At 55.7% G+C, this 16,275-nt stretch overlaps 2 protein-coding genes across 2 annotated transcripts; both read right to left on the bottom strand.

Annotated features, from left to right (window-relative positions):
- Positions 1-865: 865 nt before the first annotated feature.
- Positions 866-10,882, bottom strand: NCLIV_007730 (valyl-tRNAsynthetase, mitochondrial, related; the record flags this gene model as incomplete). The annotated part of the gene is made up of 17 exons (XM_003880284.1): positions 866-1,024; positions 1,279-1,434; positions 1,806-2,012; positions 2,491-2,859; positions 3,431-4,080; positions 4,478-4,545; positions 5,090-5,305; positions 5,671-5,891; positions 6,366-6,484; positions 6,882-7,035; positions 7,487-7,635; positions 8,278-8,372; positions 9,081-9,203; positions 9,599-9,740; positions 9,934-9,986; positions 10,296-10,572; positions 10,867-10,882. The coding sequence occupies 17 exons, from the start codon at positions 10,880-10,882 to the stop codon at positions 866-868; spliced, it is 3,174 nt and encodes a 1,057-aa protein (XP_003880333.1).
- Positions 10,883-14,702: 3,820 nt separating this feature from the next.
- NCLIV_007720 (conserved hypothetical protein) lies at positions 14,703-15,563 on the bottom strand (the record flags this gene model as incomplete). The annotated part of the gene is made up of 1 exon (XM_003880283.1): positions 14,703-15,563. One exon carries the CDS (start codon positions 15,561-15,563, stop codon positions 14,703-14,705), a length of 861 nt encoding a protein of 286 aa, XP_003880332.1.
- Positions 15,564-16,275: the final 712 nt, after the last annotated feature.

The following is a 16,275-nucleotide window of genomic DNA, read 5'->3' as shown; positions in this document are numbered from 1 at the left end:
CTTTCTCAATTAGCCTGGACGGCGGAAGACGCCAGTTCCCACAGCGCGGGAGTAAATACTCTATTCGTCGCAAACCAAAACGAGAGTGATGAATTGCTAGACATATCAACGAGACTTCTGCTGCTCTTCTCTGGAAATGTCTTCTGGAGGAAACACTTTCCCTGCCACATAAATGTCTAACCTTTCGCTGTGCAGTGGTCGCCGTCGATTTGTGTTCCCCTCGGCAACTCGGTCCTTTCGCACGTTCGTGTGTGTGACGGGTGAACTGGTCCCTTGTCAGTGGCTGCAGAAAATCGCTTGCCCGCCCTGCGAAGGCAAGCACATTTCTCGTCGTTGTGTGGCTCTGCGATAAAAAGCAGGTATGGGCCGATTGTGCCAAGAACGGCTGGGACATTGCAGCGGGTTGCACTGGGCGGATGCATTAGCCGAAAGGTTTCCCATCCTCTGTACTTCTCTACATATCACCGTGGTCCCTTCAGTTCAGGGCTGATCCAGCGCAATGAGGCTCAGATGCCAGGGCAAGCCCACCGTTGGTAATCTTCCGCCGCTTCTCGAAACCGACTGAAGCAAGTCAAAAGACGATACGGCGGTTGGGTGCAACAAAACAGGTTATTTGGTTTCTCTGATCTTATATACACTGCACGCGAGCCGGAGTGGGAATAATCTTGGATGTAATTTCGCAGGTAATGCTGATCCTGTACGGGAACCGGGGTCCGCTTTCCCCTCCCACTTGACTGGTATAGCACAAATGGCACACGAAAGTCAAAACCGATAAAAGCGACGTAACTGGATTTACTCCGCCGACCAAGACCGCAAAAGGGGCAGCCCATATCAGAGGCAGGAAACCATTCTCCTGGATTCCCGTCTACTGGCCCGAAAGCTGTTTCATGTTGTCAATCGCTTGAAGAAGCATCATCAACTCCGCCTGCAACTCGCCCTTTCTTACACTGTTTTGTTCCCGTACATCTGCTGGCACCTTTTCTTCATATGCGGGCATCGCTTCTTTCTTCTCATACCCCTGAATCTGCCAGAACACACCACCGGAAAACAGAAGTACACGTAGTTTGAATACCCCACGCTTGCTTCGTAGGTATTACACAGCTTGTGCACAGACATGGCATGCATCTGATGTCCCCTCTCAGATTATACCGCAAACGAGAAAGTCTCGCCGTTCTAGAGGTTGTCGTGGCAATCAGTGCGTTACCACAAGTCCTCGAGGGCACGCATCCTTTTCGTGTGGGAGGAGAACTCAGTTGTGGATACCCAGCTCTCGCCTACCATTTTCTCGAGGTTTATTTTCTTCTTGTTCATCTTCTCCAGCGTCTGCGCCAGATTCACCCCGTCCTCGACGGAAAGGAAGATGGACACAGAGCCGCTCACGACATCGCTCACGCAGCAGTCTGGAGCTCCTTCCTCCGGAGCCCGCACGGAAATCTGAGAAACCAGAGGACAGCAGAGAGGGAGAAGACAGATAAGAGCACGCACGCACAAGGAAACAAGAGAAATTCGGAGCGTGCGCGAGGGAATCGACTACCCGCCCGGCTCGCCTGCCCTTCGTTTCTTGATCCGTGCGATGTTTCGGGTGAAAAGTGAACAGAGATCTGTCACAAAACGCGCGAACGCTTGCGACGCAAAATACAAAACCAAAATCTCTGCTTCGTGGTCGTGAAAATAGGTATAGGCATTGGAATGCACGCCTGGTTTCACCCTCCATTTCACCTTGTCGCCCGCGCCACACTGGGCTCGCGCTATCCAATCCCTTCCCTCGTTTCTCAACTCCTGTCCTCTTGTGCTTCGTTGTTTACCTTTGACATTTTGGCAATTGCTGCAAGATCTTCCACTCTCGCGGTGAAGAACGAAAGAAGAGACGAAGACGCGTGCTCCATTTCTTTCCCTGGTGCAGCGTCCGTGACCATCACGTACCCAACGGGTTTGATTTTCGGGGGGATGTCTAAGGCGGCAATGAGGGAGCGGAAATGAGACACAACATTTTTGAATAGTTCCATCTCGTCCTGAAAAAAAGACGCGAGACACAACAAACAGCTTGAGCCGGGGTGCTGCATTATGATCGGTATTCAGCTTCTGAAACCCTCAGCGCCTTGGCGTATCATTTCTTGTCCTCCGGGCTGATTCCAAGAATTCTGGCTTCTGGAGTACTGTCTGACGCCACGTCCGCCGGCGCAGACACTAGGGCGTCTCTCGTATTCGTATTCCCCTGTGTAGCACCGAAAGATGATTCACCTCCACGGAGTTAAGTGCACGTTCTCTAAAGCGCACGCGCTGGACGGTCTTTCCGTGCGTGACCTCTGTCCAGTTCATCATTTCTTCTATTCGTAACCGACTGGGTCTTTCGAGAAACAGAAGAGGAAGAACGTCGCGGAAAAGAGATAACGAAGACTCGTTGTTCCCCATCACTCTGTTTTACGTTTTAGGCGCTAGCTTCCCCGCTGAACGTTAGCATTGATAACCCGCGTATAGAAATCAGCTTACGTCGAGTTTGTAGTCAGTCCACTGCATAACTGGCTGAGGATAATCGGCAATGCAAATACTGGTCGGTTTCGTCTCATGAGCTGGGAGGCGCTGGAAAAGCTCTTCTGTGATGAAGGGACAAAGGGGGTGAAGAAGACGAAGCCCCCGATCAAGACAGACGTGCAGTACTTCGAGGGCACACAGGGAGCGGATGTAGGGCGAAGAGGAAAACCTAGTTGCGTCACGCGTGGTTTGTTTCTCCGCGTCCGACCGGACAGTGAGTCTCTGCTTGGAGAGCTCTAGATAGTAATCGCAGAAGTCGTACAGGAAGAAGTTGAATATCGCCGTCACTACCTCAGAGAAGGCGTACTCGTGGAACGCCTTCTTGACCTGAGACAGGAGAAATACGTATCCGACACAAGATGCCTGGCCGCTTTCTTCCCCGCACGAAACTCCCATAAAGCAAAGTCCAAACAAAGGGACGAAGATGGCGAGTAGCAGGGTCTAAATGTCTGCCTGCAGGAAAACCCATACATTTATCTCTCTACATGCCTCCATGGACGTACCACAGTATGAATATGCGTGTTAGCCTACCTATTCACCTAGGCATCAGTCTGCTCATACGCCTATCGCGCTATCCGTGCCTTTGCTTGGTTTAAAACAACTCGATGTTTTGGGGTTGAATGGCGAACCACTCAACCTTTTTCCATCACCCAAAAAAGGCTTCCAAGTGTCCTTTCACTTCGCCAGCTGCCCGTCCGCCTCGTAGCGACGGGTGGCGACGCTGGCGGAAACACGACGGTTTCTAACCACTTTTGGTCGGTGAAACGTCGTGCGGGACTGCCTCGGTACGCCGCCCGCCCCGGGCCGCGTCCGCAGTAGGTCGGCGTTCCCTTGTTCTGTGCAGCTCTGAGACGAAATCCGCATCGACAACGAATTCCCCCTTAGCCGGCTTTCTTACCTCCGTACATGTGACAGACAGTCGATGCAAGATCCACCGGTCAACCCACTCGAGCTGGTCATATTTCACCCCGGTGCGCCCTGTGAGTTCTTGCGACCCTTTGCCAATCCCGACGCTGCCCATGAAGATGCCCCCGGGGCGGAACGCAGCTTTCGGCTCGTTGCCGTTCACGGCCGCTGCCTCTGCCGATTCTCTTCGCTGGAGGAGCTGCGGAGCAGACTCGAATTTGTCCATGGCGAATTTGGTGGCATTCCAGAGTTTGTTGCAAAAGTGGCGGTAGCCCACGACGCGGTTCAAATCGAGGTTCACATTCCGGCCCTGGCGTGTGTACGCGAGGAGGCCGAGGCGCAAGGCGTCGCAGCCGCACGCTTCGATGCCTTTCGGGAACTCTTTCTTCAGCACCTCTTCCGCGCGCTTGATTTCCTTCTCGGGGAGATTGCCCGTGTGCAGTTTTGCCTGGAGCTCCGCCAGAGAAATCCCAGAAATCACCTCCAGCGGATCAATGACGTTCCCCTTGCTCTTGCTCATCTTCTGCCCATGCGCGTCGCGCACCATGGCGTGGAGGAAAACGGTGTCGAACGGAAGTTTGTCCGTGAGCTGGAGGGACATCATGACCATGCGAGCAACCCAGAAGAAAAGAATGTCGTGCCCTGCGCGGAACAAACAACACGCACACACGGACGCATGCAGACCCCAAAGGGCGCAGTCGGCCTACCCTAAGTGACGCGAGATCCCCCGTCGCGAAGCCGCCCCCGAGGCGGAGAAACGCCCAAGAAAAGACGGAGACGGGATATGGGCTTCGAGAAAATCCACCCGGCAGCTACCGCGCTGCCGACGCAGCGCTCGCGTTCTAGGTTTCGAAAACGCGGCACGCGCACGATACATCTGCGCGGGTCGGCGGATCGACTCCACACCGGCAGAACCCAGCCACGAAGACGGGAGAAACGCGACGCTAGCCGAAAGGAAAGCGACAGTCCAAGGACGCCGGCGACCCCTGAGGCATGGCTGCCCTTTGGCCCTAGGCTGACGCCTGCACAGACCAGGTACCTGTTTCCAACAGAGTCGTCGGGAAGAAGGCCTGCATGTCCTGGGTCAGGTCTGGCCAGCCAAAGACGCTGCATAAAACACCCGCAACACAGCACACAGCACCCCACAGCACCCGCAACATATCCCGCACCGATCGCACTGGTGGATCTTCGCTGCCGCCTTGGCACGGTTTAACGCTGGCTGTCTTAGATCTCTCTGCCGGCTTGGGGCAACCGTGTGCTAACGCAGCCTCATCTCCTGGCTGGACGCGTCGGGAGTGAACTGCCTCCCGCCGTGTTCCTCGAACAGCGGTGCGCGGGTATGCGAATGTCGGCATGGAATGGTCAGGCGTATACTTTAGGCTGTGGAGAGCTACATGCCATGTGCGCTTGGGACACGCGGTCGTCCGGTGGGCGCATGCAGGCGGCGCGGACTACGGGGGCAGCTCTGCCCTCGGGACCGACCACGTGATTCGGCAAGCACCCTGTCTTCTTGCGCCCCCTTTTCACTCGGCACAAATACGAACACAAGCTACGTACACCCGCCAATGAGGGGCCGCCAGTAAACGCGCTCTGGGCCTGGGGACCAACAGGCGGCTAGACGCTGCGCTGTTGCGCACCGCGTTCTGCGTACCTGAAGGGGAACAGGCCGGACGAGAACCAGGTGTCGAGCACGTCTTCGTCTTGCACCAGAGTAATTTGGGAGCCGTCGATCCCCAACTTCGCCGCTGCTCTCTCCAGCGCCTCCTCGTGCGTGCGCCCTACGATCCACGTCTCCTCCTGCTGCGCAGGCTTCGTGACGCGGTACGCGGGAATTCGGTGGCCCCACCACAGCTGGCGCGAGATGCACCTAAAAGCACGGCGAGGACGCACGCGGAGAGCGGTTTCTCGGGAAGACACAGAAGGACTCCACACAACTCCGTGTGGGCGTCCAGACGCCTCCCCCGCCGAACTGGAGTGACGGAAAGCGTTCACAACTTCACGGACACACGAGCCCGCGTGCTCGGATTTTTGCGAAACCGGTGCTTCTGCCCACCGGTGCATGCGAGCTGGGCACTCGTTGGACACCTGCTCCGGGGCGACTCCGCCTGTCCTTTTGAGTCGCTTCCCTCCGTTCTGACTTAAGCGGAGAGGAGGCGTTCAACACATGCGGAGACCCTCGCCTACTGTCCCCTTCACGTTCAATCCCGCAGGCTGTGCATCTTGCACGCGTACCAGTCTTTGATGTTTTCCAACCAGTGGTACCAGACGTCTTCATGGAAGGCCGGCACAATTTTGAGGTCCCCGTTCCGGACGGCCTTGACAGCGCGAGCGGCCATGTCCGTGCATGCGCACCACCACTGAGGAATCAGCATGTACTCGATGATGTCTCCACTTCGGCTGCAGCGAGGCAGCTGCATGGCATGTGTGTTGGGAACCTTCTCGCCCAGCAGACCCTGGATCGGACGGAGAGGAGGCACGAAAATCCAAGACAGAATAAAAGCCCACACACGCCAGAGAGAGGGCATACGTGAACGGAGGAAGTAAGATGCGAAGACGTCATCGCTGCTCCCCGGACATCATCCCTCAACGAAACTCTTCACCACACAAACATCTGGATATATATATATATATATATATATATATATATAAATGCAGGTACATATTTGATTTGGGACAAAAATTCTGGCACATGAGTACGTTACTATGGACTGTAGAATAACGCTTGTAACAGGGTGGACTCGCTGGCGTTCAAGCGCCATTGCGTTGCTGCCCCGTTCAGTTCCCTTTCCCAACCTCCTCTGGGCATCGGAGATGGGGGGAAACCCGGCGGCGGCCGCTGGGCGAGAAGACGCCTTCCAGCGGAGTGCCGACAAGCACGAGAAGGCGAAGTGGAAACGCTGAGAGTGGAAAGCCGCCGGAAAGCCTACGAGATCTTTCAGCGCCTGCTGGATTTTGAATCGACACTCGAAGCGGTGCTGCCCGGCGAAAGGACCTCCTTCCTGGCTGATCTTCCCGTCCAGCGTGAAAACGGAAATGCACTGCAAGTCTGCACAAAAGCGAAAACGGGCCGAGACAAATCACCGCACATGCGAGGGCGCTCTCCTTCGTTGGTTCACGACGGAAAGCAAAACCAAGGCACGTACCCTGCGTCGTTCTGATTCGTGCTGCCTCCTCCCTCTTTAGTCCGCCCCAGCGCGCTCTCCCGCGCCGCTGCCTTGCGGGTGCTTCACACCCGAACTAAAACACCACTTTCGATTGGGTTTTTCCGTGAAGCATTTATCTCCCCCCTTGCCACATCGCCTGACGCCCGAATACGCCTCGCCGTCGGTGGCCCTCGGGCTCTGCCTGCGCATTTGTTGGAGGTCGCCTTGAACCTTCACCCACGCTTCATCGCCGCAGTCGCGTGTCGGCGCTGTTTTCCAGGCTTCGCGTCTCTTCCTTACTGTGGCGCTTGGCAATAGCATAATCGTTCTTGTCATGTGCAGGGGTGATTTTGACCGCGCCCGTTCCAAAGGTCGCTACGACGTGCTCGTCCGCAACGACCCGCATGTCGCGGTGTGGGAAGAACGGATGGATGAGGCGCCTTCCAACGAGATTCTGCAGAGCGGTGCGAAAGAGACGGAGGTAGAGAAGAGTCCTCTTCAAGCCTCGCGTCCGAGACACAGTCGACGTGGCGAGAGCGAGGCCGCAACGACGCAGACGCGCGAGAACATCAAGAGGAAGGCGAAAACGAAAAAAAGCCCACTCGCGTGCGTTCGCGTACATGTCTCAGGCGTCCGGCATTGGTGGGTTGGCCGACGAGACGTGGACCGCCAACCTGTCTACTCTCTAACAACTATCCCGGCAGGGACGAAACGGCCAGATGGCGAAGCGAGTGCGCCAATGAAATCGAAGGCGAAGAAATGCAAAAGAGAACCGAGCCGAGAACGCGCTCTGAAACAGCGTCGGACGATGACAGAAAGCACACGTGTTTTCGGCAGAGTACAGAAAACCCAGGGGCAGACAGGAAAAAGGACGAGATAACTTCACGTCATCCTTTTCAGCGTACCGTATAGCGCTCGTCGTTGGGATTGACCGCAACCGCGACGTCTCCCAGCATGGTCTCGATACGCGTCGTAGCGACCTCGAGACGCCCGCCGCCTTCGACTTCGTACGCGAAATGCCACAAATAGCCGACCTCCACGGGATACTCAAATCCTGTGCAAACAGGTTCACGTGGACGGACGCATGCACAAGCCCGAGATACGGAAGCAGTTACGAGCGCAAAGGTGTACGCGCCTCCGCTAAATCGAGAAAGATGGACAGAATCTGGCTCCAGCAACTCCACAGCGCGGCGTGTTGGAGACCGTTGGAGACCATCGTACATGCGCGCATTTTAATATGTAATTTAATTGGAAGCTGGAAGCGGAATACATACACGCAGGAGACGCACAACTAGTCAAGAGACACCACTCCACAGCAATCTCTCCACACCTGAACATTGAAATGAGAGCCGCAGAGAAAAGACGCCGAGAAACATATCTACATATAAAGACATAGATATATCGATAGACAGAAAGGGTAGAAAGATAGAAAGATAGAGACGGAGGGTGGCGGGGGGTGGGGAGGCAAAGGCGAATGGTTGACGGGAGAAGAAACGTCACATTTGCATGCGTGATGAACTGACAGAGGCAGAAAGCCGTTGGTGCAATTGTCATACAGCGCTCAAGGCTACATGCACGTTTACTCGAGAGCACATGTGCATGTGCATGTTCACGTGTATACGGATAGAGACGAAAGTTAGAGACACACACATACAGAGGGCGACACGAGAACGCGTGTGGGAATGAACCACGTTACCGGGAATGGTAATTTTTTTGGGTTTGTCAATCTCTTCGACGTCCACCTCAATATCGCTGATGGCCGTCTTCAAGTAGGGCGACCAGGAGACCAGTCTGATAACAGCGGCAAAAAATGGTAAGGGTTCACTCTCTGGATAAATCGCCCTTGAAAGAGTGGATAAGCGACAAGTAACTCGCGTGAACACGTGCGTGTGCATCGCCTCCCTCATTCCTTCTCTTGCATCACCACTCCGGTCTAAAAGTCTTGTGGTGCGTCATCTTTGCTTTCTTCTTCTTCTTCTTCCTCTTCTTCTTCTCTCTCCCCCCCCCCCCCCCCCGGCTCTCCAATAAGCACTCGCCTTCCCATCAGGGCACGCTTCTTCGGGTGATAGACCGCTGTTTCCGCCATTTCTTTCGTGCTCCCCGCCCGCGGTTCTGTTCCATCGTTCGTCTCCACTACTCATCCTGGGTTTTTCTCTCCCTTTCCATGTTTGTTAAATTGAAGCCACACATTCTTCGGCCCCGACAGTTGTCGATTCTGCAGCACTCAACACCCGCCCCTCGTTGTCGGCTTCCTGTTTGTCGCCTCGAGCTGCTGTCGGCGACTCCGCAGAATAGCAAAGAGCTGAACCGAATCGACTGAGTTAAATAGCGCAGGGTTGAACGGAGGGCGAGTTTTCCAGTGCCAAAGGATCCGCGCTAGAGTGGGTCCTTCGAGAACTGTGCTCCGATAAGACTCCAAAGCTACCGGGCATGCAGCGCCGCGCCGACCTGCTCATGCTCCCTCGCGTTCTCTCACTCCGCCGCACCAACCCGCCTCACCTCTCCTCTCTGTAGATTAGCCCCGCATCATACATGCGGACGAACGCCTCGACGACTGCGCGAGAGAGTTTCTCGTCAAGGGTGAAGGAGAAGTGGGGCCAAGACACGCTGCTGCCGACGCGTCTGCAGAGAAAGGCAGAGACACGGAAGCAACCTCGGGGAAGGAGCCGTGGAGCTGGACAAAGTCGAGGCAGAAAAGGAGAAACACTGGGCCCGCGAAGAAGTCTCCGCTTCACCGAGCCAGATACCAGAGTGCTCCACCGCGGCCCAAGGGGGCGAGCCGTGAAAACACGCCCGCGCACGAACGCGCACGGAGCGAGAAAAACAGAAGCGCAACCAAGGCACACAAATGCGAAGCAAGCAGGCCAGAAGACATTGGTACAGATAGAGGATGAGGCGACGGACCCCACAGCGACATGTCAAGGTGCTCCTCCGCTGTGTCGCGCGTTCACCGGAAGCTCTCCGCCGCCATGAGGTCATCCAGAAACCTCCGGCCTTTTTTCCTGTGGTTAGCCTACCTCAGCTGATTGCAGATCGCGCCGCCGTACTGGTTTTTCCAGTCCCAGACCTTCTGGAGAAACGCCTCTCTGCCCAGTTCATGGCGCGAAGGGCCACCCTGCTTCAACAGCGCCCTCTCGACGACACTTTGCGTGGCAATTCCTGCGGCAGCCGATCCACCACAGCGTGCAAACGCACCAGTCTTGTCCTCGCGTCTCACGCATTCGCAGATGGAAACGGCGTACGACCAGAGATAGGTTCAAGACACACACGCAGGGGCTGCATGCAAACAGAGTGGGTTGGCGGCTCAACCGCGAAAACCAGGCAGAGGTTGCGCTCGCGGCTGCGGCCATACCTGCGTGATCAGCACCCGGGATCCAGAGGACGATCTTCCCATTCATGCGGTGCCTGCAAACAGCAGAGTTGCCAGAAGACGGAGCAGGAAGGGCGGTGAGGAAGGCGCGGGAGGACACCAGGAAAGATGCGCGAAGGCACCGAGCTCGCTAACGAGCGAAGTCCGCGACGCCCCCGTGCAGCGAAATGCCGAGGCCAGAAAACTCCTCTCGGCGGTCTTCCCGTCCCCCCCTTCGGAGATTCTCTCCGTCCTGTTCTTTCTCAGCTTCTCGTCTGTCTCTGCGTGGTCCACGCTCTTCGTTTCCGAGAGCGCAGCTTCTCCGTCTGCCTCCGTGCCGTGAGCCCAGCTGGCACGTTGCGTACCATCGAGCAAGGGAGTCTTCGATTGCCACTGTGAGGGTGTGGCCGATGTGGAGCGATCCCGTGACATTGGGAGGCGGGATGACCATGACGAATTTGTTCTCCTTTTTCGTGGTGGCTGCAAGTTCCGCCGACACCGGAGCTGGGGAGGAGCCGGAAACTTGGCGCTGGTGCAGAGAGAGAGTGGTCGGCGAGAAGAAGTTCTCGTGCTCCCACCAAGCGTACCAGTCCTTCTCCACGTCTTCCGGCTGGTACGAGGCCGCCATTGGGCCGTCCAGGTCTGCGGGAAAGGCGAGCAGAAAAGAACAGAGAGCGAAGTTTTCTCGAAGAGATTCCGCAGCGAACGACCTCTGCAGGAGAACCTACAACGCCCCCGGTTTACCGATTTGCCCTCGCCAGGAGAGCAGCAGGGAAGGAGCGGAATGAGGGGAAGATCCAGAGGGCATCCTGGACCGCGCCCCTTCGCTGCGGAGAGACGTCACGGCGACTGATCGCCTCGGCTGCTCGGGGCGACAGGGACGGTGTGAACACGAACAGTTTCGAGAACTCAAAGCGTTGAGCTGGAAAGACTCACTTTTCTTGGTCGCCATTTTTTCCCGGTGTTTCGGAAGCGCTGGGAGCGAGCGACAGAGTGGTCGCAGACAGGCGCGCGAGGCGGCGAGACGCAGCGTCGAAGGTGAGGACAGCGAAGAGAACGGGGAGCACGGGTCCCTGAGCGGTTCAGCGGCGCACCGTCTGATCAGCTGTCGCAGTGCAGAAAGACACGGAGACGAAGGGGACGTCGGAGACAAACGCGAGAACGCAGCTCCAGGCCGAAACGTGAGCGGGTTTTGTGGGAACGGGGGAGAGACGGGCGGGGACAGAGAGAGATATCGCGACCTGGCAAGAGAAGAAGGGGCAATATCTACGGGAGAGAGAAGACGAGGAACGAGAGAGAGAGCAGCGAAACGGCGCTGCCACCCACAGGGGTAGGTGCCGGACGCGGGAGGGAGAGAATGCGTACAGTTCTTAGTGTGTAGTCCCCCAAGAATCGACCTTTGGACAGAACCCGACCTCGAGAGGCTAGCCTCAGAAGCTTGGAAAATGGAGGCAGGCAAGGATGAAGAAGAAAGGCCGCTGACCATGGAGACAGGACCACACCGGAAGACTGGGAACGCCTCTAGATACCCACGGGGCCGGTGCGGTTAGAAGAAAAGAGAAGATTCTAGGTTATGATCGAGAACTGGATGTTGGAGAAGTGAATCCTCTACGGCTGTAACACAGGTCAAAAGTCATCGACAGGCTCGTGGTTGTGACAGCTGACTGCATGCGGCGACTCTTGAGCTCACGAGAGACACGCCGCGCGACGAGAAACGGGACTGCACGCCTCTCTGGCCGCTCCGACGGGCGAGAGGACGAAGGGGGGAAGAAGAAAAAACTCGGGACGGAGCTCCAGGCGGAAGTTCATGAGGAGATAGGACGCAAGAAAAGGGAAGATTGTGTAGCAAAGACAGGGCGCGAGAGGAGAATTAGGCGGTCGACCTTATTCTCATATCAACCTGAAGGAGACGAGGCTTTGTGTGGCCCCACGGAGAGAGCGTGGTTGGAGGGAAGCCTGTTTTGCTGAACATCCATGGACGGGCTTGGAGAACGAAGACGCCGTGTCGTCGAAGAGATTGCGGCTTTGGGGTGGAAAAGAAGTGCGTCATATCTGTTTCTTTCGGCAAGTGTTTGGACCGTGCTGTGGGCATGCGTTCCGGCGCATGCATCGAAGAGCACCGCCGCCGGCTGCGAGGCGGGCAGCAGAAAAGAAACAGGATGGAACACAGGAGTACGTGACACACGTCACTTGCTCGCTTCCGTATTTAATAAGTCGCGAAAGGATAAAGATTGCTGTAATACGGGGCTCTGCACCCGTTCTAGGAGACAAAACGGTGGGTTAGCGGCGGCTCGAGCGGCAGCAGGGCGCGTGCCTGCGGTAGCAAGCGGTCGGAGTTGCTGGGTGCATTGTGAAAGAAGAAAGACACCCGTTGTTTGCAGGGGATTTCTAGACAAGGGCAAAGAAAAGAAGAGACGGCGAATCTCCGGCGGAGAATAAGGAAAGGCAAGAAGAGGGGTGACACACTGTCGATGCCCAATATCCACTCCACCGGCCCTCAGCACATCTGTTGTACCCTGCCAACGGGATGCTCGAGGTCTCACGTCGGGGTCGATAGGACGGAGTCGCGCGGACGACTGAGCGCTTAAACTTTTGCTGGACGTAGTTGAATCTCGAAGAGGAAGAAGACTCCGCTCATCGGCGCCTGTCCACTCGACGACTGAAGCTTCTGTGTCCTTGTTTCTTCAGAGGTTGCAGAACGAGCCAGGGTACAGGCCTTTTCATGTGTGAATTCCATGGCATGAGTGGCATCGCTTATGTTCGGCGTCGCGCTAACAGAAAAGAGCTGCAACTCTTTTGTGATTGGGTGCACGTTCGGCGTAGTACTGCAGCATCGCCTCTCTCATTTCTCTGCTGCCGTGGAACGCCGTCCCCCCTACTAGAAGGGGTGGTGGTCTACACCAGTTGTAGGATTGAGTCCAACGTCCCCTTCACCTTAACCGATCAAAGGTTCCGATGAAATGGTGCAGATCTACCGTTATAGGACGTTGAGTTTTAACTCTGCAGCTGTAGGGACGCTCTTTGATTTTCTATTTAGAATGGCGGCTTACCAGCTCCACTGCGGCTCGCCGCGTTGCTAAGTACGATACTTGTCCTTCCTTTGTGGCACACACATCTACAGGTAGCGGCGAGAAATCGCTCGTAGAGCCGTGACGGCAACCCACACGCCTCCAGGATGCGGTCCGCGTGGATACGGAAGGTTCGACACAATCGCTCGACTGTAACATTCAAGCGGCAGCATCAAACATGAGGCTTTCCCCCGCAGACTAGCCCTTCAACAAATCTCTCTAACAGTTTTAAAAGGCTTCATGCGGCAGTAAAAACCGACGAAATGAGCACATACCGACAAGCACCGTCGTGACTGATGACGCTCCGTGCCCCCGTCAGCGGAACTGTCTCTCGTGCAGACATTCGCACAGAAAATGTGCCCTACCTAGTGAATCCTTGAACAGTTTTAAGTGAGGACGAAAATCGGGATTCGCGTGTACGCTGCTATTGCCGGCTCCTCTTTGTTGCCCCAGCTGCGCAGAGGAAATCGGCCACGTGAAGTTAGAGCCACGGAATGCGGAAACGGCGCCTTCCAGCCGCCACCAGCAACGCGGGCACTGATATACACAGACACGCAACCAATGAGGGGCGGAGAAGTGTAGGCTTGAGAGTCCAGTTCAAGGCACGACCCGAGAAACCCCCGACAGCTTATTTGTAGACAAACGGAATGTATCCAGCTCACTGCAGACGAAACTGGAAAAGGAAATGATTCACACATGGCAGGTCATGGTCGGTCCACTCAGTGGAATAATAGGGCGTGTCTAATTGTATCTGGATCTAGCCAAACGTGTGCACCAGTGCGGCGCGGCGTCGCGTTTCCGTTTTGCTTGCGACAGTGAACACCACTGGCGGAAGAGGTCCAGCACATAGCAGACGTGTTTCGCGCTGAGCCATACGAGTCCCGACAAAACTGTGGGGGGATGGTGAATAAACAAAAACATGACGGGAAGCCGATGTCCGCTAATGACTCTACAGTGGGATGGAGGGCGAGCTTCTCTGGCTCCCCTTGCGGAGTCATGGCAACGCTCCGAATATTTGGGGCATGGAGTCCATGGCCATTCACAGGTTCGCGCCTGGTCAGGTGACGTGGCAGAGAGCCACATGTGTCCGTGAAAATGTAATCCCTCCTTTCACTACGATTCCCGCTGGGCGGAGCCCCTCCCTCATAAAAAGACAATGTCGTCGAAAGGCCACACAGAACCCTAAATATGGAACCGTCGCGATTTGTGGGCGGCACCAGAGCAACGCCCTAAACTCAATGGTACTCAGCAGCCGACATTCCACGGCATAGGCTCACACGTTACGGGATCGTGACTGTCAACCGTTCTCCGCCCTAACGGAAATAGGGCACCTCGCAGGATGATGTGAAAGTTGCAGGGTGCGCATACATTTCCAGCGGCTTTCAGAGTCCATCTCTAAGCACGCTTGCATCGCCGCTGGTGGCGACAACAGCACACAGAAAACCTGCAAAAACCTTGGACCAACGGTTTTGGTTGACAGAGTCGCATGGATGATATGGACACTATCACGTGTCGCTCGGGGTGGTAGCCCCCTGCGGAATCCTTTCATGTGCCGTTCTCTCTTGGAGATACGTTTTTTACCTTCCTTTGCATTTCCCTCCAATCTGTCGTTTCGACCCCTCGTCTTCTCATCGAGCGCCGAGCCTTCATTTGTTCCTTCCGAGAGTTGTCGGAATGTATGAACAATAGGATTGGGAATGACACCTAAACGGGCAGAACGTGGTAGCGAAATCGCATCCAGGCAATCATGCTAAGTGCTGATGCGATCACTGACGCAATCTCTAAATAAGGTGCTGCCGGCCTCGAAGCTGACTGTATTAGTTTCTGCCTTGCCTTTCGTCGCTGTGAGCGATCTCCCCTCTGGAGGGCCACGTCAAACCGTGACGTCACAAGCCTCCTGGACAACTGATTATACCTCCTGTAGCGCGCCAACAAATGAGCCACGTATGCAAGAGCCGTGACGCCGGTGGCTGCAGCCGCGTGCCTCAGCGAAGGGCAGTGCACAAGCTGCGCCACCGGCGAGTGTGCAGATTGCAGATAAGATGCTAACGCTGTTAACGCGATTGTCGCGGGCCCCATCACTTCATCCAGTATCCCGCTGTTCAACATCTGAAGCTTCTCTTCGACTTGGCGCAGTTCTCGAGATGCTTCAGACGACGACATATGATCATCTTCGATTACTACCTGCTCCTCGGCAGGTCTCGATGGAACGTCGGCCAGCCTCTCTTGTGACCGACCACTCCCCGATTCAGTCACACGGACCGGAGGAACTGCCGCGACACAAACAACAGATGGCGCCTTCTTCATTGCGTATGCCCAGCCGTGAAACAATGCATCAGACCTGTCTGACGATCCGAGACTTCTCCAGTCGCACGTTGATGGCACGAAACTGAAAGCAAGGAGTACGACTGTAGCACCTGTGATCATACGAGCAAGCGAAGCGTTGTTCCGCCGAACGCACACGCCCGGCAATTCCGGCCGCATGTGCGCTCCGACATGGTGTCTCTCGACTCGATCCGCCCGACAACGCTGGGCGTTGAAACGACTGGCCTTAGGACACTGCATTCCCTAGAAGCAGAACTGTATCATAATCCGGAAGGGATGAGGCCGTCGACGCTCGGGCCTTGGTGGCCTTGCCTCTAGGTAACGTGGTTTCTCAACACGGCCAGAGTTCCTGGAACAACACGAAAATCACTGCTATTCCTCCGTCACAACGTTGCTGGGCGCTGCGGTCCAAGCAACGAACCAAGTACTCGTCTCACCGAACAGCGAGCAACACTTGTTCTATTGTATTTAGTTCGACGACGAACAAGGCGAGCGACTGCTGCCATGTTGGCTGGTTATCTAACGGTGATAAGCAGCCACATGCACCATTCACTGTACAGCTGTCACACCATTCGATGGAGTAGTTGGTCACAAGTCCACACCATTAGGAAAAACCACTTCTCTCGAATCACAAACATTACTGACAACGCGACACACTGATTATGAGGGCATGTGTTTTCGAAATGCGTCTCTATGAAACGTACATGGGGCAACCCGATGTCTGAACCGCACCATCATCAGCCAGCGCGGCCGCACAGTAGCGGCTGCCCTTCGCGTCGCTGTCGTGGGGTAACTCTGTGTATTTCACAGCCACAGTCGCTGACACACGTCAAACGCTTCCAGTACATGCATAAGAATTTGCTGTTCCATCTAAACGTCTATTATTCAATATGCATTTGCTGCACCTCCACAGACTACCGTACTGCAGGGCCCACGTCTGCACAGGTGCTCA

This window comes from Neospora caninum, chromosome III, assembly GCF_000208865.1.
Source record: "Neospora caninum Liverpool complete genome, chromosome III".
NCBI classification, from domain to species: Eukaryota; Apicomplexa; class Conoidasida; order Eucoccidiorida; family Sarcocystidae; genus Neospora; species Neospora caninum.
The sequence above is the reverse complement of the archived record's forward strand: the minus strand, read 5'-3'. Positions and strand labels throughout refer to the sequence as shown.